The sequence below is a fragment of the Carex rostrata genome, chromosome 12, assembly GCF_964058835.1.
Source record: "Carex rostrata chromosome 12, lpCarRost1.2, whole genome shotgun sequence".
NCBI lineage: Eukaryota > Viridiplantae > Streptophyta > Magnoliopsida > Poales > Cyperaceae > Carex > Carex rostrata.
Genome location: NC_135929.1, coordinates 12,807,395 through 12,832,836, shown reverse-complemented (window position 1 = coordinate 12,832,836; position 25,442 = coordinate 12,807,395). Strand labels below are relative to the sequence as shown.

General features: G+C 37.2%; 5 protein-coding genes and 1 long non-coding RNA gene across 9 annotated transcripts; 3 read left to right on the top strand and 3 right to left on the bottom strand.

Annotated features, from left to right (window-relative positions):
• Nucleotides 1-1,259: 1,259 nt before the first annotated feature.
• Nucleotides 1,260-9,329, top strand: LOC144562893 (Alkaline-phosphatase-like family protein). Of its 4 annotated transcripts, none has more exons than XM_078312234.1 (20): nt 1,260-1,610; nt 1,686-1,720; nt 2,052-2,173; nt 2,370-2,459; nt 2,536-2,655; nt 3,107-3,190; nt 3,566-3,643; nt 4,085-4,198; nt 4,431-4,520; nt 4,731-4,766; nt 4,864-4,919; nt 5,016-5,166; nt 5,632-6,043; nt 6,494-6,585; nt 6,972-7,500; nt 7,721-7,838; nt 7,942-7,983; nt 8,179-8,344; nt 8,571-8,654; nt 8,940-9,329. In XM_078312234.1, the coding sequence occupies exons 1-20, from the start codon at nt 1,306-1,308 to the stop codon at nt 9,033-9,035; spliced, it is 2,820 nt and encodes a 939-aa protein (XP_078168360.1). In that variant the 5' UTR covers nt 1,260-1,305; the 3' UTR covers nt 9,036-9,329. The 4 variants fall into 4 exon arrangements, with proteins under 4 accessions (XP_078168360.1, XP_078168361.1, XP_078168363.1 ...); XM_078312237.1 differs by having other exon boundaries at nt 1,271-1,610; nt 1,940-2,173; XM_078312236.1 differs by having other exon boundaries at nt 1,337-1,610; nt 1,937-2,173.
• A 1,791-nt stretch (nt 9,330-11,120) lies between these two features.
• Nucleotides 11,121-12,897, top strand: LOC144562650 (uncharacterized). Its single transcript, XR_013514176.1, has 2 exons — nt 11,121-12,392; nt 12,482-12,897. It is a non-coding gene; the product is annotated as an uncharacterized LOC144562650 (long non-coding RNA).
• Nucleotides 12,898-14,016: 1,119 nt separating this feature from the next.
• LOC144563465 (Ribosomal protein L17 family protein) lies at nt 14,017-15,827 on the bottom strand. The gene is made up of 3 exons (XM_078312942.1): nt 15,528-15,827; nt 14,635-15,048; nt 14,017-14,247 (listed from the first exon to the last, which is right to left on the bottom strand). The coding sequence occupies exons 1-2, from the start codon at nt 15,769-15,771 to the stop codon at nt 14,639-14,641; spliced, it is 654 nt and encodes a 217-aa protein (XP_078169068.1). The 5' UTR covers nt 15,772-15,827; the 3' UTR covers nt 14,017-14,247; nt 14,635-14,638.
• Nucleotides 15,828-16,149: 322 nt separating this feature from the next.
• LOC144562855 (L-ascorbate oxidase homolog) lies at nt 16,150-18,957 on the top strand. Its single transcript, XM_078312164.1, has 4 exons — nt 16,150-16,271; nt 16,465-16,754; nt 16,847-17,098; nt 17,184-18,957. Exons 2-4 carry the CDS (start codon nt 16,507-16,509, stop codon nt 18,337-18,339), a joined length of 1,656 nt encoding a protein of 551 aa, XP_078168290.1. The 5' UTR covers nt 16,150-16,271; nt 16,465-16,506; the 3' UTR covers nt 18,340-18,957.
• Nucleotides 18,958-19,093: 136 nt separating this feature from the next.
• On the bottom strand, nt 19,094-22,258 carry PUR5 (phosphoribosylformylglycinamidine cyclo-ligase, chloroplast / phosphoribosyl-aminoimidazole synthetase / AIR synthase (PUR5)). Its single transcript, XM_078312165.1, has 8 exons — nt 21,880-22,258; nt 21,691-21,785; nt 21,502-21,603; nt 21,281-21,340; nt 20,990-21,165; nt 20,636-20,747; nt 19,788-19,946; nt 19,094-19,582 (listed from the first exon to the last, which is right to left on the bottom strand). The coding sequence occupies exons 1-8, from the start codon at nt 22,145-22,147 to the stop codon at nt 19,418-19,420; spliced, it is 1,137 nt and encodes a 378-aa protein (XP_078168291.1). The 5' UTR covers nt 22,148-22,258; the 3' UTR covers nt 19,094-19,417.
• A 941-nt stretch (nt 22,259-23,199) lies between these two features.
• On the bottom strand, nt 23,200-24,743 carry LOC144563420 (NAC domain-containing protein 68-like). Its single transcript, XM_078312893.1, has 3 exons — nt 24,420-24,743; nt 23,987-24,273; nt 23,200-23,849 (listed from the first exon to the last, which is right to left on the bottom strand). The coding sequence occupies exons 1-3, from the start codon at nt 24,607-24,609 to the stop codon at nt 23,469-23,471; spliced, it is 858 nt and encodes a 285-aa protein (XP_078169019.1). The 5' UTR covers nt 24,610-24,743; the 3' UTR covers nt 23,200-23,468.
• Between the last annotated feature and the right edge of the window lie 699 nt (nt 24,744-25,442).

Here is a 25,442-nt window from a genome sequence, read left to right as displayed (position 1 = left end):
AGCAAAAACCAAACAAAGATAAACGCTCTTCATTTAAGAGCCCACCACAACACAGAAATAGAGAAGAATTTTTTAAGATTAAGCCACTGACATTTGGGCTGAAGTATAAACACCACCTAAAGATGCAAAAACACAAAATGATTGTAGTCATCTTCATTCAACTGGAGACCCAATACCCCTGTCTAAAGGCACCATCCTAAGAGCTTGTTCACCATGATCACTAGTCTCATTGAATCCATTGTCAGAATATGGCACAGCCAGGTTGTCAGCGGGGTCCCATACCTGTAGAGGAATTGCATTGATGTCATTCGGGAGCCAAACGAGAGCAGCTGCTTTAATCTTCTTGTCCATGTGTCCTGTCCAATATTCAAAAACAGAAATAATCAATAGAATGAGAGATCTAACCGTTTTAGGTGAACCATATTGGAAGCATATCTCATTGCGATACTTCCATAGTGTCCAACTAACTGCACTTAGAACAACTAAAAAACCTTTTTGTTCTACAACACTAAAAGTAGAGGAAAAGTGAAAAATATCAACAAGGGTTGTCCATGTATGAAAGAAATCTTGAGTTTTTCCTAGCCAAAACCAAATTTTTTGCGCTTGTTGGCAATTGAGAAATAGGTGGTTAGTATCCTCAACATCAAAACAGAAGTGGCATTGACGATCCCCATTCCATCCCCTACGAGATAAATTTTGCTTAGTTAAGATTCTATTATTTTACTTCTCACTCAACTATTAAATTTTTTTTAACTTAATTGAAGAGTAAAACAGAATAAGTAAGATGGAGTTACACGCAATAAGATAAATTAACTTATTTTACACTTATTTAAGAGATATAAGAGAGATTCATTTTTCAATTTTCTCTTCTTATGGTAATGATACAAATTAAGACAAACTCTGTGTAAGAGACATTCATTTTCCATTTTTTTTTCTCTCCTAATTAGTCAATAATACAAGAGACCATGACATTCATTTCTCTATTTTCTCTCCTCATTTATCAATAATTAATTTCATGGCAAACTCCAAAATAAAAATAACTTAAATTATTTTACCTTAAAAGTTAAAATAGATAATTTAATTGTCTAGCAATCAAACATGACTAGAGACTAGAGAGACTAAATGTCTGGATCGGCCCGGCCCGGCCCAAGAAAATTGTTTTCATCTCCGTGTAGGCAGCAGCCCACTGATCACTGAGTGATCAGTGATTAACTATTTTGATTCAGCAACCAGCAACAAAATTTTCCTTCTTTGTCAATAGGAATCCTGGTGGTGGTGGTGGTGGTATCGGATCGGGAAACAGGGATGAGGGGAAAGAAGCGGTTGACTGACAGGTGGGCCCCCACCCTGAAGGTGATGGGGGTGACATGGCTGATGGTACTGTTGGGTCTCCACTGTTCGGGAATCTACCTCTTCACGCGGGGCTTCCTCCTCACCCGCACTGAGCTCTCCGCCTCCTCCCTCCCCTCCGACCTCCACCTCTCCCCTTGCTCCTCCTCCTCCTCCTCCTCCTTCCCTGATCCGGTTCCACCCCACCTCCATCCCTCCCGACCTGGATGGACCCAGCCCACCGTTGATCGCATCCTCATCCTCATTGTGGACGCTCTCAGGTACAATTAAAAAAACATAAACAAATAGTTGAATGCTCATCCTCATTCTGATGCAAGTTCTGTACTTATACACAGGTTCGATTTTGTAGCTCCAAGTACATTTTTCCAAGGTAGTTCAACTCTCTCTATCTCTCTCTTTATACAACTCTCTACAAGGAAAAGGAGCAATTTCATTTGTGCTTCTGCATAGATGGAACAACCACGTTTCAAATTTCGATGTATATCTTGCAAAGTGATTAACATCATCGTCATCATGCATATATGTACACAATGTATGACTCTCGCCTGTACCTCCTACAAAGGCCGAGGTATTTCTTGTATCTCAGCAGGGATGCAAGTTTGGTTTTAGGAGGTTTTACAGGGGCACAAATAGAATTTCACCTCATGGAAAGTGTAAAGGGAGTTGGATTTGACTCGGGTGCTTTTGTGGGGTTGTGACAGAGAAAAAGCCTTGGATGGATAGACTAAGCTTATTGCAGCATCTTGCCTCAACTCAGCCAAATTCTTCGCGAATATTTAAAGCCATTGCTGATCCCCCAACTACTAGCCTTCAACGCCTCAAGGTTTCTTTCTCTTTCAATTATTTGTATAATTGATTGCTACCAGTACAAACCATCATCTCAGCTGATTGTTTATATCAATGGAGACTTTGCAAGAGGCCAGAATTGTGATCAGTTAGATCTCAACTAGGTAAAGAAGATTATACTTTTGAAGGCATCTAATCTAATTTATTAATCTTGCCTTCCAATATTTTCTCAGGCGCTGACCACTGGGGGCCTCCCAACATTTATTGATGTGGGGAACAGCTTTGGAGCTCCAGCAATCAAAGAAGACAATTGGATACATCAGGTTTAATTTCATAATTTTTAAAACTTCTGTAACATCCTGAATATATATGCACTTAATGTTGTTTATTTGAAATTAGCTGGTAAAAAATGGGAGACGAGTGGTGATGATGGGGGATGACACGTGGACCCAGCTATTTCCTGAGCATTTCAACGAGTCGTATCCATACCCGTCCTTCAATGTTAAGGATCTTGACACAGTATGGTTTTATCTTTAAATATTTTCCTAAATGATTAGCAGAAAGCACCTCCCCAAGTACTGAGCAGGGACATTGCACTGGTTCTAATTGTAATAAATATATGCCATATACATGTAATATTTGGCTGTGAACTAAATCCTATCACTTATTGTTTCAAATTCACATCAATTTACTACCTTAAAAGACTAAAATGCCCTTATATGTTGATAGTTAAAGTTTAAGGATCTTTCCAAACTGAAATATTATTCTTACTAGTTGTTGCAGACCTGTTGTTATTTTTTGGCGCTTTGCCGTCCCTTTAAGGCTCCTACGTAGTCAGTTAAGGTTCAGGGAATTGTTATTAGTTCTTGTTTTGGCGCATATATTTTTCTTTTATATCTGTTGAACCTTTTTTCTCTCTCTTCTTTTCGTAAAGAAATTTAGTGCTGTTGATCATGAAAAATTGTGTCAGGTAGACAATGGTGTTGTGCAACATCTTGAGCCTTGGCTTCATAGAGAAGACTGGGATGTTCTTATTGGTCATTTCCTCGGTGTTGTGAGTGTCATTTCATGCTATTTATCATAATAGTTTTTTTTCTGTAAAATGTTGATTTGCTGGTGGTAGGTTGCTTTCTTCTTTTTCTTTTTTCTTTTTTCTAATTTTGATGCTAATTTATCGTGGTTATATCTTTTCCTGTGGAGAGATCTAAACCAATAGGCATCAGCATGGATTCCTATCCTCCTAGTAGTTCAGTTGCACAATTGAGGGTAAAGTTCGAGTTTAGTTTGTTTTGGAACCATAATCGGTTTAATGTCACATCAAAAGGTCAAATTTGCGATATTAAGGAGCTTATTTTTAAAGCAAAGTGGGAGTGGGATGATGCTTGAATTTTCAATAAAGTGCTTATATTGAGATGGTGTGCTGCCACAGGACCATGCTGGGCATATATATGGAGTTGATTCTCTCCCCATGATTGAAAAGCTTGAACAGATTAATGCCATTATTCAGGTAAATAAATCAACTCCTTTTACATTTTGAAATTAAGATGTTTATAAAAGTTGGTAAGATATTGTTAACCAAGAGGTCATATATGGCAATAAATATACCTTTGTTGCGTTTTGCCAAATTGAAATCTGGTAAGCACAGTTAAGGAATTTTATGGGGTGAAAAAAATGGAGCATTTTCTTGTAAATTCAACATTTTTCTGATCAGTACGTACGTTTTTGAATAATTTTGTTCTAGTGTTTGATTTGGTTTGGGTTAATTTGTTGTCCATGAATATATACAGCTAGTTAGTGCCAGCAATGTTAAGATGTTGTCAAAGAACTTGAGGAAAACATAATGTAATTCTAAACATCTAAACTTCAACGGATTTCTTAATACTCTTTTCGTTCTTCAAAGGCTATTAAATATGACAGAAACATTTATTCTTGTGCTAAATTTTTGCAGAATGTTACTGATGTAATGAAGACCCAGAAGCATCTTGAAAATACAATGCTTATAGTGATGGGGGACCATGCTCAAACCCTAAATGGAGACCATGGTGGCGGCACATCCGAGGAGGTTAGTTGGTATCTCTGACCCTATTTCTATGTTAGGGATGATATAATGTCAACCTATTCATAAATGAACTATCATGCATGCCCATGTAGAAACATTGGGTAATATCCTTCGCCTTAAAAAAAGGACTCATTGCTTTGTTATCGTTAAAATATGCTGAAGGTATCCCCACTTTGGTATATCCTGCGTTCTCAAGAGTCCGCAAGTGATACAGTTCTGACAGTATGTTTTCTAGGTTGAAACTTGCCTTTTTGCATGGATGCCGAGAAGTCTTCCCAGCTCTATTTCTTCTATCTTTGATCAAAGCACCTGCAACCTAGATTTGGTATGTCCATTTATTTCCCTTTGATATACTGTTATAATCCTAGTTTTAAATATTCCATTTGGTTCTGCATTTGTTCATTGAACTCGCAACTTTTGGCTTGTTATTATGTATTTTTGTTTGTGTGTATTTGGCTTTTATGTTTGTGCTTAATGTTGTTATTTATTACTACACTTCTGTGTTTACAATCTTTGCGATGCTTTGTTTTGTCAGAATGGTGAAAACATCTGTACGAGTACCATGCAGCAGGTATTTCTCTCTCTGTGTCTGTCTCTCTCTCTCAGTGTGTGCGTGCATGAGGGTGTGTAAGTCCTTTTATTATGATGAATTGTGGTGTTGTGTGCAGCTTGACTTTGCGGTGAGCATATCAGCACTCCTTGGTATTCCTTTTCCTTTTGGAAGGTTTGTGCCCTCTCTCAACCTTGGTATTCCTTTTGTATAAGCTAAAAAACAGAATTCCTGGTTAATTCTGAGAAGTTCTTATTGTCCCTTCTGAAGCATTGGCCGTGTTAATCCAGAATTATATGCACTAAGTCCTGGCTCGTGGAACCCACAATGGTATCTCGCAGCTTTTTGTGAGGATTCGAGGTCAGATTTGGAGACGTGGAAACACAATTATGCTCACATTCTATGTATAAACAGCTGGCAGGTATGGTGCAACAAATTAAGATAATTACAGATTTTTTTAAGGCTGTAGGCAATTACCTACTATTTAATTTCATTGAAAAAGTAATAACATGTTTACAAGGATCTATCTACAAAAAGGGAAAATGGGAAAAAGTTGCAAAATTTAAGGCATGGCCATAATTCAACAGTTTTGCTCCAAAGCAGCTCCATCGTTGTTATTCGTCCTTTTAAGAAAGAAGGATAGTTCTTGTACTTGACAGGGTTGTCTGGTAATAAACTACTAATTATATAAATTAAACGGGATAACTGTAAAGACCATTCGCTGTTTGGAATTTTGTCAAGGATTAGTATACTGCTTATTACTCGTATGTACCAGTTGGACATACACCATGGGTGGGTCAGAAAGTTGCAGTCGGTTTTCATTCTTTAAAGGCATTTCTCTCCTATTTTTTCTTTCCCTTTATTTTTTTTCATTTATTTAATTTAGGTAAAGAGGTACATTGACAGCTACTCTGCCACATCAGTCATGGGATTTCCAACTGATGACCTGCGCCACATCACAGATCTTTACAATAAAGCACAATCTAGCTGGTCGGGTTCCAAAAATAGCCCTTGCATTCCTGAAAATGGCATAATCAATGGGTTTTCCAATTTCTTACTGAGTTTTGCAGCACTTGCACGCTCTGCATGGACAGAGTTTGACTTGAAGCTTATGGGAGTTGGTCTGGGTATTATAATTATTTCTATCATTTGCCACATTCTCGTGTTTGTAAGAGTGCATTCTCAGAGTAATGTTTATGGCAACAAAATTGAGAAATCAAGTGACCATTTGCAAATTTATGTTGCATTCTTTTTGGTCGCAGTTCGTGCAGTCAGCTTCCTGTCTAATAGTTACATATGTGAGTTCTGTACTTTGCCCTACTATGATTTATTTCAAAAGAAATTATTCAATTCTGCTAAGAATCACTGCAGAAGTTAGAAATTCGGTTAATTAAGAAAATCATGATATTGAATTTTTATGAAAATAAATAAATAAAGCCATAATTGAGGTCCATTGAGCAATGTTATGGAGTCCTGGTGGGTGATTCATCCTATCTATTTTTTTCTAGTGCACTGAGGTTGTGGATATTAATTATGGTTTTTTTATTTTCATCAGTGTACTAAGTTTTTCTATATGTAATGCTGGATGGTGCTTAAGACCAGCTAATGGTAGGAATTTTTTAGCTGGAATTCTTAGACAAAGTGAATTTTATCACAAACTGTTCACACTCAAGTGGGTTATGAGTATATGATTTAATTTCTTTAAGGAAGGTGCTTATAAACTTCCTTTCTATCCGTTTCTAATTTAGTGGCAGAAGGTAGAGTGGCAAACTTTCTTTTGGCTACAACTGCTATTGCAAGTACCCGAAGCTCGTTGGTCTATGGAAAATTCAAGAAACATGTAAGAATTGTAATCTTATGAGAATTTTCTTCAATTGGTACTGTTTACTCCCTCAAACATGCCAGAATTTCCAAGTACCATGCATGCCCTTGAGGAGCTTGAAAGTCTAATTTACTCCTGGAAGACAATAGTATCATCCCACACACACTCCTTTAAATTTCTTGTGCTTAAGCTACTCTCGCTTGTTTTCCTCTCCAAATTGTGGTTGAGGAGGGTAATTTGGGTATATGGTAAGTTTGCTTGGTGGAGACAAAGAGGTTTTTCTCAGTTTTGAGGGTTATAATTTTTTGCGAATATTTTGTAGTGTAGGCATGAAATAAGGCTTTGGAAGTAAAATCAATATATTAAAATATATGCCAATCCGTTTTTCGGTTTCCAAATTACAGGATCTGGTGTTTCTCATTCTAATTATATTCATAAGGTTTGGAATTGAGACGGGCATGACGAAGCAGGCAGTGACAAATCCATTCTTAAAATATGATTCTGGTTCAGATTTCGATTCCAAATGGCTTCCCAGTTTATTTCAAGGCCTTGATTTTTCCACCCTTTTCTCAGAGGTTTCTCCAATGATTTTCCTCGTTCTACTGGCATTCGTCTCGTACAAAATCATAACATGTATAGTTGATTCAAGCGGCATTAAATGGATAGTCACTATTGGATCTATGCTAAGCTACACACTTATAGCGACTTTCTGGTTGTCAGAAAGGAGCTTTGCACCAAGAATGGTGTACGGTATTGGGTTTGGGTTGTTGGTTCTGAATTTTGTGATCCGGGGCACGGGAATATTGGAGAGGGGAGATGCTTTACAAAGGCTTAGAAATTTGGCATTAGTCATGGTTGCTGCATGGATCCCAACTATCTTGATTCTGCTTGGGAAGCAAGGCTCCTTTGCTGTCTTAGTCTGTGTATTTGCAGGTACGCTATCTCCTTTCACATTAGTTCTGGTACCATATCAGCTTGTTATGGCACTGGTTTGGTTTAAATTTTATAGAAATGCCTTGATATTCTATTGACCTCTTGATTTCCATAATTTGCAGTAAAGATGGCCCTTTAGCCATTTATTATTTACTGTACTGGTACTGGTACACTGGGGTAATAACATTTTCACACTCTTAGTACTTATTTTGGGTGACAGGATGGAGCATTATAAGTTCAAAGAATAAAGGGTTATTGGATGACTGCAAGATGGACCCAATATCTGTGACGCAGTGGAGCCTGCTCTCCGTGTGTCTGTTTTATCAGACTGGACACTGGTACGTTATCTTTTACTTATTTGCCTTTTTGCTCTTTTACTTGTGTATTTGGAGCCTAAGTTAGGTTTTAATAGAAGCATTTCTTACATACACACTGTCACAGGTGTACTTTTGATGGTCTTCGTTATGGTGCTGCATTTATTGGGTAAGTCTCTCATTCTCTACCCTTTTATTTATTTATTTCTTTCTACTTTTATATCAATTGTATGTTATTAATTCAAGATGTGAGAAGCTCCAATCTAAACCTTTATGCATACAAAGATCACAAGTGTCATGCAGCATAGTAATTATTTTACTTTGAAAGTTCTTTTTTTATGTTTTGATTTTTGAATTATACCAGGTTTGATGAGTTCAAAATAGTAAGACAGGCGATACTGCTCTTCATAGATACATTTGGTATATCCCACATTTTACCCATTTTTAGCCTCCCTTTTCTTGTCTGTCTTCCCGCTTCCAGCTCCAGTAAAAAGAGGGACAAAACTGTCATTGTCCTTAACCTCACTCAGGTAATTCTCTCATGTTGTACATTTTAACTTCTTTTTTTGAGTATTAATGAATTAAAGTCTGCTAAAACATCTAAGAGAACCTATAAGAAAAATTTACCAGTGGTACTTTACTGGTTGTTTTTACCAAATTACTGTGTACCTGCGACTTTGAAAGATTGTTTTCTTCAGTCTGTTTGTAGCACTTGTAATTTGACATTTTAAATTTGTTTTTTCCTCTAAAAACCAGGTATATCTACTTTATGGCCTTATTACAGCAATCACGACCACATTAACAATTCTCTGTGTTGCCATTCAAAGAAGACATCTAATGGTATACCCACTAAACCTTTTCAAGTATCTCTTGAATTTTATTAATGTATATTGCCCTTGATCTGTTTTTTTTTCCTGTTACATGAGAAGTATTTCATATGTGCTTTGCAAATCTTGAAAATACGTAGTGTGTATATCCATAGGGAGCGGTGGTTGTGTACAAAGAGGATATTTCTTATGATATCCATGTGTTGATATTTTTCCGATCATGCGACAGAATGGATGCCTAGATAAAATAGCTTCCCGGTTGCTTGTTAATTTATTTGTGTTGACATGAATTTTTCAGGTCTGGGGGTTATTTGCCCCGAAGTACGTATTTGATGCAATTGGCTTGCTTCTTACGGATCTACTGATATGCATTTCAGCCCTTTTTCACTGCTGATTTGTTGTCATCGCTCTCTTCTTTTTAATTGGCGGCTTTTCAGAACGAGGATCAGGATAAGGACTTATTTAATCCAGTTTTGTATTGGCTCTGCTGAGCGTTTTAAATTATAATTATTTTCTTCTCCCTGCTATTTCATTTCTCATTGTTGCTTAACAAGCAGTGATTAAGTTTACAAATGATTGTTTTTTTTTTTTTTTAGTTTCTGATTTTTAAATTAGGACTGAAATAATTCTAGCTTAGAGCATCTTTTTGTTTCTTTTTGGGTCTGTATTATTCATTATTATTTTTATTTGTTTCTATTTAATTAAACCAGGAGTTCCTCCGAAAAAATGGCGGTGGTGCTTGTCAGGGATTTGTAAAATGTGGTCAAGGATTTGTACAGCTACTGCTACTTAAGTTCTCTCCTCGATAATGATTATGGAGCTTACCGAAGTTGCACTAGGTAAAACGAAACCAAATGACTTTGAATTTTCTAAAGCAAAATAAATGGAAGTTGCGATATAAAGATGCAAAATTAATGGAGGTGGTTTTACTACAAAAGATTAAAGTTGCATAACCCAGACAAAATTAACACAAGTTGCATTTTTAAAAACGAAATTAAGAAAAGATGAATCGCAAAAAACAATATTAACAAAGAGAAGAATCTCCTCTGCGGTTATTCATCCATTTTTTTTTTATCCAATTCATGAAATCATCTTCAAAATCAAAAGACAAGATTGGAGATAACACATCACGTGCGGGTCTCATCTAAATTAATCCTCCAATCAATTAAACAAATAATTTATATTGGTGCATGTCCCTTGTATGCACCTACAAAAGAATCAGATTATTAAAAAAAAAAAATCTATTTTATTAAGAGGTTGGCTAAGATCAAAGTTGTAGTTCCTGAGCTTTGGTGCTACCAATTCGTTTTTCAATTTTCAAAGTTCAAAACGTCGATCTGAACTGTTCAAGTTGTTCTCCCTATTAAATTGTGCTTGAAGACCAAATTTTACATTTTTCTGAATTTTTTTTACTATTTATTAAGCCACTTTGAAAATTGCTGATCCAACGGTGGCTTCTGATTTTACTGATTTGTTAAGTCACCGTTGGATCAGCGATTTTCAAAGTGGCTTAATAAATAATAAAAAAATTCAGAAAAATATAAAATTTGGTCTCCAAGCACAATTTAATATGGAGAACAACTTGAACGGTTCGGATCGACGTTTTGAACTTTGAAAATTGAAAAACGAATTGGTAGCACCAAAGCTCAGGAACTACCACTTTGATCTTAGCCAACCTCATAATAGCCTATTTAAAAAAAAAAAAATCTAGTTTTTGATGCGATTCAGCCGATTTCCACCAATTCATCTGATTTCGATTCCACGGTCAACTAATTCCAATTCTGAATTTCAGAGCCATGACATAAATAACGTAAGGTACATTTCAGAAAAAAATAATAATAATTGAGATGAATTACCAAAATAAAATTAACAAAATCAGCATTACCAAAAACAAATAACGAAGGATGCCTTAAGATAAACAAAATGCACGCAAGTTTGTTTACCGAAATTTAAATTAACGAAGTATGCATTACGAAAAACGGCATTAAGAAAACATTCCTTATGTATCCATCCGGTCGAATCGTCAATTGTTTTTGAAGCTTGCCCGAAAACAAATAAGAGCACATGAAATGTTCTCATCATCCGCTATAGGGGATCTAACTGCGAGAGAGATTCAAAGACTGGAAACCTGACTGACTATTCAAACAAAATACTACAAAATGTAAATAAGACTCGACTAAAAAAGCACCAATCTTATCAAACATATGAATGATAGAATTACTTGGGAAGAAACCAGTGTTCTAAAACCTGGACCAACCAGAGTAGAAACTATATATATATCGGATGTTGCAAAACATTTGGATACGCTCGGAAAATCAAACCAATTTATTTTAACTAGAATCTGGTTAGATGCTTTAACAAATAAATTAGACAGTGGAGTAGCTTTATTCGCCACTATGTAAATTTGTGTGGTGTGTTTTTGCGAAAGGGACGTTTTGCTTCCTTTCTGTATCTTTTTAGATGCTTAATGGGTAAGAGTGCAAACGTGGCTGCAGATGTGCCATTTACCCAAATAGCGTAGATTCTAAGCTAACAGCGATATGATTAGCTTGAGGCCTATATAAGGAGGGTTTTCGTAGAAGAGAAGGCAGAGCAAAATACAACCACCTTCCCACTAAGAAGAACCTCTAGTAATGTGTGAGTAGTGTTTGTAATTTTTTTTTTTTTTATCAATCAAATTGTCGGCATAGCCAACCTTCAAAAAATTTCTGGTCGATCTGGCCGCAGCCAGAAGTGGCGAATAAAGCTACTCCACTGTAAACATTTGTAGTAAGTATAGTACCACAAGTACTAGAAAGTTCCAGGAAGTACCAGTATCATGTGGCTGATGACGAGTAAGTTTTCTATTAAAACAGCTCGAAATTTATTAGAGTTGAATATAGATCCCGCTAATGAACTTGACGAGATTTGTAATCAACTACAGATCCTTTGGGATAACACACTTGATCCCAAAGATAATCTAGTCTTAACTTATTCGCATATGTTCATCCTAAACAAACAAACAAAGGATCATTTAGTTCCTCCGAAAAAATGGCGGTGGTGCTTGTCAGGGATTTGTAAAATGTGGTCAAGGATTTGTACAGGTACTACCAAACAAGGTACTACCTCGAAGATTACCAGTAGGCACTACCGTGAAAGGTAGGCTACACGGAAGTACCAGTATCATGCGGATTATCAGATACTGATGACGAGTAAGTTTCCCGTTGAAACAACTGGAAGATTACCAGTAGAAACAACTGGAAGATTACCAGTAGGCACTACCGCGAAAGGTAGGCTACACGGAAGTACCAGTATCATGCGGATTATCAGATACTGATGACGAGTAAGTTTCCTGTTGAAACAACTGGAAGATTACCAGTAGAAACAACTGGAAGATTACCAGTAGGCACTACCGCGAAAGGTAGGCTACACGGAAGTACCAGTATCATGCGGATTATCAGATACTGATGACGAGTAAGTTTCCTGTTGAAACAACTGGAAGATTACCAGTAGGCACTACCGCGAAAGGTAGGCTACACAGAAGTACCAGTATCATGTGGATTATCAGATACTGATGACGAGTAAGTTTTCTATTGAAATAGCTCGAAGATTACCAGTAGGCACTACCGAACAAGGTAGGCTACACGGAAATACCAACAAGAAGTTTGTAGTAAGACTACAACCACCAAAGAATGAGCAAGTATAGTACCACAAGTACTAGAAAGTTCCAGGAAGTACCAGTATCATGTGGATTATCAGATACCGATGACGAGTAAGTTTTCTATTGAAACAACTTGAAATTTATTAGAGTTGAATATAAATCCCGCTAATGAACTTGATGAGATTTGTAATCAACTACAGATCCTTTGGGATAACACATCTGATCCCGAAGATAATCTAGAGGGAAGGAACGGAAGAAAAAGGAAGGGATTAGAGGGAAGAAATCCAAAGACAAAATAAATTAGACAGTGGAGGTTAGATGCTTTAACAAATAAATTAGACAGTGGAGTAGCTTTATTCTCCACTATGCATGTAAATTTGTGTGGTGTGTTTTTGCGAAAGGGACATTTTGATTCCTTTCTGTATCTTTTTAGATGCTTAATGTGTAAACTCTGAAGAAGAACCTCTAGCAATGGTGTGTTTTTGCTTATAGCCTAATTGTGTAAGCTTGTAATATCTATTTTCTTTTCTTTTTTTTGCTCTTTTTGTAATATCTATATGCTTGAATAAAGGTTTATATATATTAATTAATGTTTTTTTTTGTTTTATCTATCTATGTTGAAAAGTCCAATCAGCTCAATATAGCCGCCAGGAATTAGGTCTGGTGGTAGTACCACGCGGTAAAACTAATGAACTCTTCTTAAGAGTATATGTCCCCCCGATGAAAAGGAGGCCTGGTAGCCGTTTATGAATGTGTTCTGTGAGGCGTTGTAAGGCCGTTGCGAAGTAGAAGGGGAAATAAGGGATAGTTCAGAAAGGTGTAGAAAACCAACCAATAATATCTTGGAAAAAGACGATTAGAATAAGCCAACAAGTAGAACAAAAAGGAAAAAGAAATATGAACCAAGTACTTCTTAAGCAAGATAGGTTAAAAAAAAGCACATAATATAACAGGCTACAAAGAAAGGTAAACCTCATTCAAGTCATTGGACAAAAACCCCGAAATAAGTAGAGTCCCAAATGTACATTATAGTATAGTAGAGAACAACATCTAAATATAATTTTTTTATTTATAAATTAGATATAATATTTTTCATAATAAGTTTGTTGGTTACAAAATATATATCATATTATCAAAATATTAGTCACTAATCATGTCATAATGTTATATTGTTCATCATAATATATATGTATATACAGTTTAATAAATCATTAGTATGTAACTAGGTATATGTAATTTAATAAATCAATTTAAGAACATAGAGTACATTTATTGTGGTTTAGGAACGTAAACGGTCAGATACGAATAGTTAAAATCTTTACCGTATTCTCATCCATTATAATTTTTTAGATACAGATACAAATATGAATACAGATTGGATAATTTAAGTAATTTTCTGGAGATCCGGATGAAATCGGATAATATCAAATCCGTTTACACCCCTATTCCGAGAGGTGCTTGTTCAGGCCTTAATTAGTCGTAACTTTTTTTTTTTCTTCTTCTTAAAGTTAACAACCGTATTTTTAACTTCAACTCTAATTATATTCTAAATTGACATCGGTTAATGAAACAATAGATGTAGTGTGGGAATGACAGTACTCCTAGCAATAATAATTTCCTCCGGTGATAATTTTTATCTTTTCATTTTATAATTTCGCATTCAAGAACTTTGAGAAGGCTAGCTACAATGTGACAGTTTTGAATCAGAAGTGCAATCCTTATCAACACAAGCATGTAGCTACTTAAGCTAAAATTCCATCTCATCTTTGAATTACGTGCATATTTGCCAAAAAAAAAAAAAAACGAAAGCAAGGCAAAGAACAAGCATCTCATACACAGAATTTCAGGGTTCTGTCATACAGCTGTTACCAAACTAATGGAGAAAGGATGTGCTGCATGTTTGTTTGTTTGTTGCCAGAAACAGAGAAAGCATAACCAGCATGTGAAAAAAGCTCGTCAGAACAATCTGCACATGTAAACAAGAGGGTTTGTGGAACCAGGCATGGCATAGTAATAGATACAAATTGGTCTCTACTCTCTATATAAGTTGCAGTCTAAACATGAAATGATTTTGTGCATAAAGATGTCTTTCTGAAATTTCATCCAGGGAAATTTACATCAGAATCAGTGTACATACAAATGAACACCTAATATATTTTTATCAATAAAAATAAAATGAGTGTATCTTAAAATTGGCAAACAATACCAGAAGTTCCAAAGAAGCTCATAAAAATATTGCTATCAAAAATGTATATATAGTATTACCGGTCTGATAGGTACCATATATAGTAGCACATGTGCCCCAACTAAAATGGTGCAAATGATAATATTAAAAAAGGAACAGAAGTAGTACCCGTCTAAACAAGCTCAATATATGCCATTGGCGCATTGTCGCCGCGGCGGCTAAACGTCTTCATGATCCTCGTATAGCCTCCGTTTCTATCGGCATATCTCTTTGGTGCCTCTGCGAACATGCAATGCACAACTACCTTATCGTATATGAACCCAAGAGCCTGCCGCCTTTTGTGCAGTGACCCGTCCTTTGCCAGCGTTATCATCTTATCCACAAAGCGCCGTATGGCCCTGGCGCGGGGTAGCGTCGTCTTGATGCGGCCGTATCGAAGCAGCTGTGTTGTCAGGCTGCGGACCAGCGCCTTACGCTGGTCCGGTGGTCGGTTTAGTCTTGAAATGCGCTTCCCGTGCCGCATTGCGTAGATTTTGAAGCCCCTTACTGTGCGGCCAACCATGTGGCCAAAACTCGAGATCTCTGTATGTGAGAAAAGTCATACTCCTCTTATAAAGTGAGAGGTATATGTACAAGCATTTTTCTTATTCTTTTTCTTTTTCTTTTTAGGGTTTGGGGGGGAAGGGGGCAAATTAAACTTAAACTAAATCAGACACAATTTGATAATATACAAATGAAACACATGATAGCCATTACTTGACATAACAGTTGTAAATTTTATAGGAAGTCTGAAACCCGATTAGATAGAATCTCATTAGAAAGCTAATATCTGTTTTTCTGATAAAAGAAACTGTTAATAGTTCATAAAGAAGTGTGATTCTTCCACCTGGTACAGTGAGGTCATATACCAAATGTACCAGCAGCTACCTCGTCTTTACCAGTTGATACTGCCAGATCTCAGTTGTTTTGAGCGGGAACAATTCCACAGTAAATACCAAACCAAACTAAACCAAATTCTCCAAGATAAGAAACAAACAGAGGTCAAGCTAATAATTTCTGACCTCTCGGAAGATCAGTCGATGAGACTATGGATTCTAGACCAAAGAATGGAGTGGATAAGCACTTTGGCGCTGGTTGACGAGACGAGCTGAGACTGAGACTGAGACTAGCTGAAACGCGAGAGAGTGAATTGGAGCGGAGGCAGGGGGAGGGAGAGGGAAGCGCGTTTCGGATGGATGAGAGATTCCATGGGGATGGAAGAGAGACCGAAGGTGAAGCTGAGCAGGCGAGTAGAGAAGCAGCCATCGTTTACAGCAGAGAGAGAGAGAAGAGGAAGGAGACCCTTTCGTTTTTAATCCGCCTTTTGTTTTGTTAGTGGATATAGATATTGATAGAGGAGCTCTTTTGGGCTGATCTGGGCCGGACTAGGTTGTGTCTGGCCCAATACGCAATGAGATAAATATATCATCAAAATCTTTTCTTTGACACAACACAACACATATCGACCAACTCCGAGTTGAAAGGATCCGACCCGTTAGCAAAGAACCACGGCGCCAAAGCTTATTTAAAGGAAGGGTCAAAGAAAGGACAGCACATGAAACGCTCTCCCATTTGAGACCACTGAATTCAATTTTATTTGCTTAAATTAGCGACTGGAATTGAAAACGGAGACAACTGTGAACAGCCAGCCTTTTTGTGAAAGCACAGACCCCCAATTCCAATTTTTCTATAATTAAGTAATTGGAAGCTCCTATAAAGGATCCTACACAACCAATTCTTCCACTCAGAGGTTTATCATTTCCCAGGTTAGCACTAAATACCTTCTCTTCTCTTCTCTTCTCCTTTTAATTCCTTTACCATCAAGATCTCTTCTTGGATATGCATTTCTTCAAACCAGTACTGTTAATTCCAGCAAAATGGAATTACCAGATTAATAAATGCATTTTTAACGAGCATGTAGATATTACTGGTATTTGAAAACATGTTTTTACTGTGCAGGTATCTCCTCTTCAATCTCTGTAGAAAATAAAATAAAAAATAATGTCATATCTCAGTACCACCCTTATCCTTCTCGTATCATTTGTGGGTTTCTCGGCAGTTTTTGCCGAGGACCCGTATCATTTCTTCACATGGAAAGTGTCCTATGGTACGATCAGTCCTCTCGGAAAACCGCAGAAGGTGATCATGATCAACAATCAGTTCCCAGGACCCGTCATCAACTGTTCCAGTAACAACAACATCGTCATCAATGTGTTCAACAATCTTGATGAACCCTTCCTCTTCAGTTGGTCAGATTATTTATTATACAAAAATTCTCTAGTGCTAATAATTTCTGACAGTGACAGATTATTATACAGTTTTGTTCATTCCTTTTTAACAGGAACGGTATCCAGCACAGGAAGAACAGTTGGATGGATGGCATGCCGGGTACAAACTGTCCAATCCTACCCGGTAAGAACTGGACGTACCACTGGCAACCCAAGGACCAGATCGGCACTTACTTCTACTTCCCTTCCATCGGTATGCAAAAGGCGGCTGGTGGTTTTGGCCCCATGCGCATCCACAGCCGTAACCTTATCCCTGTGCCTTACTTCCCTGCTGCTGACGAGTTCGACGTCCTTATTCATGACTGGTACGTATCACAGTCCTTCCCACTCTTAATTCTTATTCATGACTGGTACGTGGTGGTTAACAGTTATTGACATTTTTGGTGACAGGTACGCCGATGGCCACAAGGAACTTCAGAAAACACTGGAAGCAGGCCGGGCCATTACCCGTCCAGATGCTGTCCTGATGAATGGCCAGACCGGCGGCGAAGATGATACCAAACCGATGTTCAATGTCGAAGCTGGTAAGACCTACATTTTCCGTGTTTGCAATGTCGGTTTGAAGGCTTCCCTCAACTTCCGCATCCAGTCGCACAACATGACACTTGTTGAGATGGAAGGGTCCCACACCGTGCAAAACAAATACAATGCTATTGATGTGCACATAGGCCAGTGCTTCACTGTCATGGTCACTGCTAACCAAGACCCATCTGATTACTTTGTGGTCGCCTCGACCCGCTTCCTCAAGGAGGTGCAAACCGCTACCGCAATAATGCGTTACAAGGGCTCCAAAGGCAGCCCTGCTTCCAGTGTCCTGCCCGGTGCACCTGCGGGTTGGGCCTGGTCCCTCAATCAATGGCGCTCCTTCCGCTGGAACCTCACTGCCAGTGCGGCCCGCCCCAACCCACAAGGCTCGTTCCACTATGGCCAGATTAACATCACCCGTACCATCAAGCTCGTCAACTCGCGTGTGAATGTCGGCGGTAAGGTCAGGTACGCTCTGAACGGTGTTTCTCACACAGACCCTGACACCCCACTCAAGCTTGCTGAGTACTTTAACGTGTCAAAAGTCTTTGACTACAACTTGATCGGGGACGAGCCACCGAAGAATCTCGAGGCAGGGAAGATCGCTCCTAACGTGATCTCGACAGAGTTCAGGACCTTCATCGAGATTGTTTTCGAGAACCCTGAGAAGAGCATCCAGGTGTACCATTTGGATGGTTACTCGTTCTTCGCGGCAGGTATGGGACCCGGGAAGTGGACCCCGGAGAGCAGGAGGTCTTACAACAATCTTGACACAGTGAGCAGGCACACGGTGCAGGTGTACCAGAACTCGTGGACCGCGATCCTTCTGACCTTTGACAATGCCGGCATGTGGAACCTGCGCTCAGGCAGCTGGGACCGTCACTACCTCGGGCAGCAGCTCTATATCAGCGTTGTGTCACCTGCCAGGTCACTCAGGGATGAGTACAACATGCCAGAGATCTCTATGAGGTGTGGCAAGGTTGTGGGGCTTCCCATGCCGCCATCCTACTCCCCTGTTTAATCGAGAGGACGACGTGTCGAACAGGATGCGGCGGCTAGTGTAGAGGTGGGAAGAGTATCCACGGGAGCTGATTGATTCATTATTTGATTGCACATATGCACTGTCTGGGGTGTTTTTTTTTATGTTGTATTTCATTACAAAAATTAATTCATTACGTGGAATAACTTTTTTGATCTTTCGATGGTAAATTGTATCACCTAATTGTTATTATCATTTATTTTATTTTTCCTAATACAAATTGATTGATGCGGGTATCATCATCACTTGCTGTTGTTTTGATTTTTCATACAAAAGCTGATCAACTTTTCGCAATTCCACATTGTTCTATGAATATTAAAATAAATAAATAAAGTGAATGAATAAGCTTCCCTTGACCTTTTATAAAATAGTTAAATTAGTTTTTTTTTTTTTTTTTTTTCCTGTCAGCTCTATTCTATATCAACTCTTACTTGCCATATCAACTCGCCAGTTTGTTCCATTCACCATTAAGCAATAACAAGATTTCTTATTAATTTAATAAGCTTCCCTAAATCTTCACTTCTTTTCTCTTCAGGGAAATAAATAGGCACGTTATATTTCCACCGTGCATACAAAAAGACAATAAAGATAAAAAATAAACGCCAAATTTAAATGTATTTTTTTTTTCTTTCAGTTTGTTATTGTAAGCGTTTCTCTTTTTAAGTACAGATAGGCGGGTCCCACTACTAACATACCCCAGCTGCAGCATGAGTTTCCCTCCACAAAATTCCACCAGTGCAAGAACCAAAATCTGAGTCGGAATTTGTTTTTGCGAGGATGAGTGTTTGTTATGATGAAATACAATACAATACAATACAAAGATAATGCCCAACTAATGCTCATGTTTTCATGCTGGTTTGCTGTCACAAGGACAAGCAAGTAAAGCTAGTACACATCACTCAGCTAATTTGCTGTCACAAGGAATTTTATCTGGCAAAAAAACCACAAAATTGGCCTCAGTTTGATCCCTTCAGACTTGAAATCAAACTTGTTATTGTTTCATAACATTTCTTTCAGAATCATCGCATGTACTTCTGAATTCCCAGCATAGAAAGACACATCACGAGAAAATAACTCCCTCTCCATGCACAACCTCGCCAATGCGATAAGCTACCACAGATGAGTCGGCAAGTATTCTATTGGCCGCATCTTTCGTCACAGCAAGCACCATGCCAATCCCCATGTTGAAAGTACGCCTCATCTCTGCATCTTCAATTGCACCAGCCTACAATTGTAACAATTATTGCAGAAATTACAGTACATTATCAACCAAGTAAAAGAAATTTCAATATTTTAAGTTGTGCTATTTGGAATTTATTTATACATAGCATCAACTGAATTCGAAGGTAGCATCAGTAACAACCAAGTAAAAGAAAGGTAAAGTTATTTAATTTTAATTCATTTATTAAATTTAGGAGTCGTTTGCAAACCTGCTGGAGCCAGTGGAACACAGGAGTTACTTCCCATGAGTTGGTAAAAATCTTTGCACCAAGTCCATCCGGAAAAATGCGAGGTATGTTATCAGTAAACCCACCACCTGTTATGTGTGCTATTCCCTTAACACCTCCTTTGCTTATTATATCTAGCACCTGCATGACCATGTTCAATTGTAGGCTAATGAGCTATTCAATGGAAATTAGATTACAATTATAGTGACAATTTTCTAGTTTTAGTTTCTATTCGTAGGTACTAGATGGTCAGTACCAGTTTTTAAGAACATCTATGATTCTGTAATGAAATCGGTGGCATAGCCACTATATTAAACAAAATATCAAGATTCTATCAGAAAAGAGTTTAAATAAAAACAACAAAGCAAAATCAGAGATATAATTGCGATCCCTAAAGAATCGCCCTTTCCTGTTCTCCCTGAAGTGTATGTGTTCACATTTCTCTTTTATTTACTTTTCATTTTTCTTGTGCTGTCAAAAAATGGACTTCATACAGGATTTGGGAATCAAAAGTACAAAGATTCTGGTATGGAATTGGTTACAGGTGCTGTCCAACCTTTCCATAAAAAAAAATTAACCCATTCTTTAAATAAGGTCAATAGAAGTACAGGTGACATTGTTAATTGATTCCAAATTAGAAAAACGTAACATTTGGGCTTTGCTAAGAAAAAATTGAAACAATGTCATGCCATTCAATACCCCCACCAGAGAGATGACAAAAAAAATTCAAGTGAACTACCAAAAAAAAAATTCAATAAAGGAATAAATGAGATCATTCTTTTTTTAAAAAAATAATTAGCATCTAAAATAATAAATACTTTACAGCTAACCTGTTTCACGTATATAACTGTTGGTGTCATCAAAGCTTCACCAATTGTGATTGGTTTTCCATTATTTCCCGGCAGTTGGTCACTCAAAGAAAGGCCGCTCTTTGCTAAAACTCTAAACAGAGAAACAAATAATTTAGCATATTACCCTTTCTTCAAAATTTAAAATTATAATCAATTCTTAAAATATCAAAAACTCCATGAATTGACGGTACCAATAACAAGTTAAAACTTTCAACTTTCAAGGTTACTACAAGGCCAACTACAAAGAGAAATTTTGCAGTTGCAAGATTCAAAATCAGTTAAGAGGTTGAGTTGTATAAGAAATTAGAAACTGTTCTGCCAGATGAACAATACCTTCTGACAAGGGAGAAGCCATTTGAGTGGACCCCGCTCGAAGGAAGGCCAATCAGAATATCTCCGGCAACTATGTTTTTTTTACCATCGATCACAGAATCTTTTTTCACAAAACCTACAGCGAATCCGCTGAGGTCATATTCACCGTTTGCATAGAAATCAGGCATTTCTGCTGTCTGCAGCAAAAAGTTTAAGTGTGGTTATTAATTTCTTAAATTCGTTAGTGATTCACCACCAAACTCAGTAAAAAATCACAAATCATAAAATGTAAAACAACATTCTAAATTCTACCTCACCACCGAGTAAAACACAATCGGACTGTTTGCATCCATCTATAATTCCCTTTATTACCTATGAATTGAGAGAGAGAGAGAGAGAAATTGTATAATTAATTAATTAATATTTGGGAGTTCTCTAGGCATCAAATGAAATTTGAACGAACTTTAAATTGAACAAAAAATATAAATGGAGAAGACAGAATGACAGAGTAAATATATGAGAGTTGAGAATACCTTCTCAGCAAGGTCTACATCAAGCTTACTCGTTGCAAAATAATCAAGGAAAAATAAAGGCTTTGCACCAGAGGTAATTATGTCATTTACACTCATAGCAACCTGTCAAACAAAGGTGCAAATGATTTACAGAGTTTTAAAAAAAATAAAAATAAAAGAGTATAAGCAATATAATTGTATGAAACTTACCAAATCAATGCCAATTGTATGATGAATACCAGTCTCAAATGCAAGCTTTAATTTGGTACCAACACCATCGGTGCCAGCTACAAGATACCCATCACCTGTTGTAGCCATGAATTAAATTAATTATGATTCTGATGAGCTAAAGGACTTTGAAAGGTGCAGAGACCAGAGAGGTAAGAATTAAACACACACCATGTTCATAGAGCCCACCAAATCCCCCGATTTCGGGCGCCATCTTCGCAATCCGACGCACCAATTCGGTACCCGCATTGATATCCACACCCGCATCCTTGTACGTCAGCCCCTTCCCACCTCCACTCATAATAGGTTGCAACCTCAACCTCTGATACTTAACCGTCGCAGCAGGCGTACGGGGCGGAGATCGGAGGTTAGTTCGCCGGAGAAAGAGTGTCGGAGAAGCGACCGACGGCGGAGATGGGGCGACACGGCTGGAAATCATGATATAAGTAGATAGATAAGACTTAAGAGCGAGTAGGGAGTAGGGAGTAGGGAGTGGGGGTTTAGGGTTTTCGGTTTCGTGTCGCGACTGGGGAACAAACGAATCGAAGAAGATGAAATTAATTTATAATATCAGTTTTGACGATAATACGGGCTTAAGAGGGGAACAATTAATGGGCCTACAAATTACTATTGGGCCTCACCAACTTTTTCTCTTGTAAAATTTCATCTATTTTATGATTTCAGGAATAGTACATATTGACTCGTGCTATGGACTTAAATTTACAGTTTGAAAGTTTTAACAGTCGATTCAAATTGTTTATAATTTTCATATAAATATTAAAAGATGTACGTGTAAACAAAATTTTACATCTTTTAAAATTTATTTACTATTTTTTAAATGAGTAGAACACAGCGCGCTATTTAGAATTTAGAATTTTGCTTGTTACGGTGAAAATAAATTTCGTTTGACAACCCAATTACCCAACCCCCAAAACAACCTGGATGCATGACTTCGTGTTAGCACCGTCATATTAATAAATAAATAAATGGTATGGTTAATTGGTTAGTCTTCTTCATATGTTGTAATTTAATTTCGCGAAAGGAAGGATTTATTTGATGTGGCTAATTAAATATAAGATATTCAAGAAATCTAAAAGACTAAACGAACTTAATTATTGTTTCATCATGTCGCTACCGAATAATTTTTTAAATTTGAATACAGTGTTTGTTGTGTGATTAGATAAAATTGTTATTTGCTATTTTGTTTTCATCTTTTTTATATACCTCCGTTTTATATTATTTTAAGTTTAAAATCTTACATAAATTGATAAAACACATACAAAAGTTCGTAATTGAAAATTTCAGTGGCTTTTAATGCACTAACAATATACATATGATCAAATTTTACATATTTTTGTGTAAGTTAACTATCCTCATAAATTTCCTTTTTAGTTAATTTTAATAATAATAATAATAATAACACAACGTAAGTTCAAACATTCCAAGAGGGTTTAACTCAAAATGACATTAAATTGAGACAAATTACAAAAAAAAAAAAAAACAATTACGTTCATAATTAATTGCAACAATCGCTTGCAATGAGTTGATATTCTAAATTAAAACCTCTAAAATAAACAAAAGAATTAATCATGCAATTAACCTTTCACCAAGCACTACAAACTGTACTACTAATTAATTCATTTCTACTTAATTTCCTAGTTCCTACCACTAATTCATTCATTCCCTTATTGCATTTGTACAATTTGAAAACAAAACTATTTGAGTTTGAAATCAAAATAGGAACCACCCCTTAATTTCCTTCAAAAGCTTGAGAAAAGGAAATCCGGATTTGAAACATTGGCATTTGACCCGAAAACCGAATAATTAGGTTGCTGCAAATCATCAAATTTGAAATCCATAAACCATTCAGTATCCTCTTTTATGTTTACTGCTTGAAATCCATCCGTGCAATCTCGTCCCTCGGCTTGCTGCCATGCATACTCTACGATCCGTTCAGTATCATCAAAATCCACGAACGACCCGTTATCGATCTCTGATTCGGGCGTGCGCTGGTTGTTCAAACCCATCTCTGATTCGGGCGTGCCATGAGAAATCGACAATTCCTCCTCTAATTTCTTTTGTTGCATCTTCTCCCAAATGTTTTTCTTGTTGTACAGTCGACACAGAACCCAATCATCCAACTGCATAAATATAATTACAAAATATTTGTTTATTAGCAGCTAATTTAATTATATGTATATATATATATGTACTATAAGCAAATTAAATTAATGTTGTGTACATGAAATCATTAATTATAAGTTAATTTATAACTTACTCTGAGGCTTCCTTTCTTGTTACTGTTGCCGTGAACCGTGTCAATGAGGCGGTACTCATGCATAATCCAATCAGTCTTCGTCCCTTTCGGTGCTTTCCCGGAGTAAAATACCAATGCCTTCTTTATACCAACTGTCCGGCTGCTCCCCTTTGGCGATACCGGTTTGTCCGCTCCAGTTGCTTTCCAATAACCCCTGCCCGCTGCCCGGTTTGGCCTCGACCCATTCGGGTACTTCCTGTCTCGTGGCGTAAAGAAGTACCATTCTCTCTGCCCGAACAGCGCTTTCTCTGCTCAAGATGAGATTAATTTACCAGAAAAAAATAATCATTAATTTTACATGGTAGGTAATTTGTATTAAAAAATGTAACATATATATATAATAAGTAATTAAGTAAATTTGCATGTTTAAATTGGCTTTAAATAATGAAAGTACCTGGGAGTTCCCATGGATCAAACTTGTACAAATCGACCTCGGCTATTATGGAAACCGGCAATGGCGCTCCGGTAGCCTTTTTAGACAGGTAATGCATGACCAGCTCCTCGTCAGTTGGGTGAAACCGAAAGCCTGCTGGCAAATTCAGCTCAGCCTCGGCATCTCTCTTCCTCGACATCGCCATTACCATATCAATCCTTGGTGCAATTAAGGTGAATTTAATTTGCTCACTCACTCAGAATCTCCCCAAGTAATATTTCACTACTGTCTTGTGTTGTTTTTTTTCACTCAGAATCAGGAATCATCTTAGCAAGGGTTATGTATATATAGAGGGAGAAATAGAGAGAGACGACAAGACAAGGCCTATTGGCGGACCCTGTAGTGATGGCTGTTCCGTGGGTTCTAGGAAACTTCCCTATAGCTATAGGCTATAGGCTATACCGACGGATAAAGCCGAATAATTAATTGTTTTTAATGTGTGGTGGGTTCTTTTGAGTTGTCAGTTTGACCCATTACATGGATGTAAATGTGGTGAGTAGATGTGGAGAGTGTGACAGAAGAAAAGAAGTCAAGAGAGGTGCGAGCCGCCAGGGATAAGTCAAAGCATGGTGGAATATACCCAAATTTTTATTAATAGAAAATTATTTAAATAAATATTGATAATGAATAACGGATTTGAATTTTTTCGATATATGAGAAAAAGTGATACTGTTTCAGACCGTAATAGTTTATAATATATATTCAGAATGGTATAAATTATTATGTTTTTCTTATATCTTGAAAAAAAAATGACATGAAGTATGACATGTGGACGGTTGGTATGGACTGATGTAAGAAATCTATGCGGATGGATGGATGGTATTTTACTTGGCACCCAAGTTGCTGGGGGTGTGTGTTTATTTGATATTATTTTATTTACTGTTTAATGATGGCTACTTAGGTTAGGTAGTATATTATGCAATTAATTTAATTATCCATTGATACCATTGTTTGAAGGTGTGATGGTGGTCCCACTGATCTATC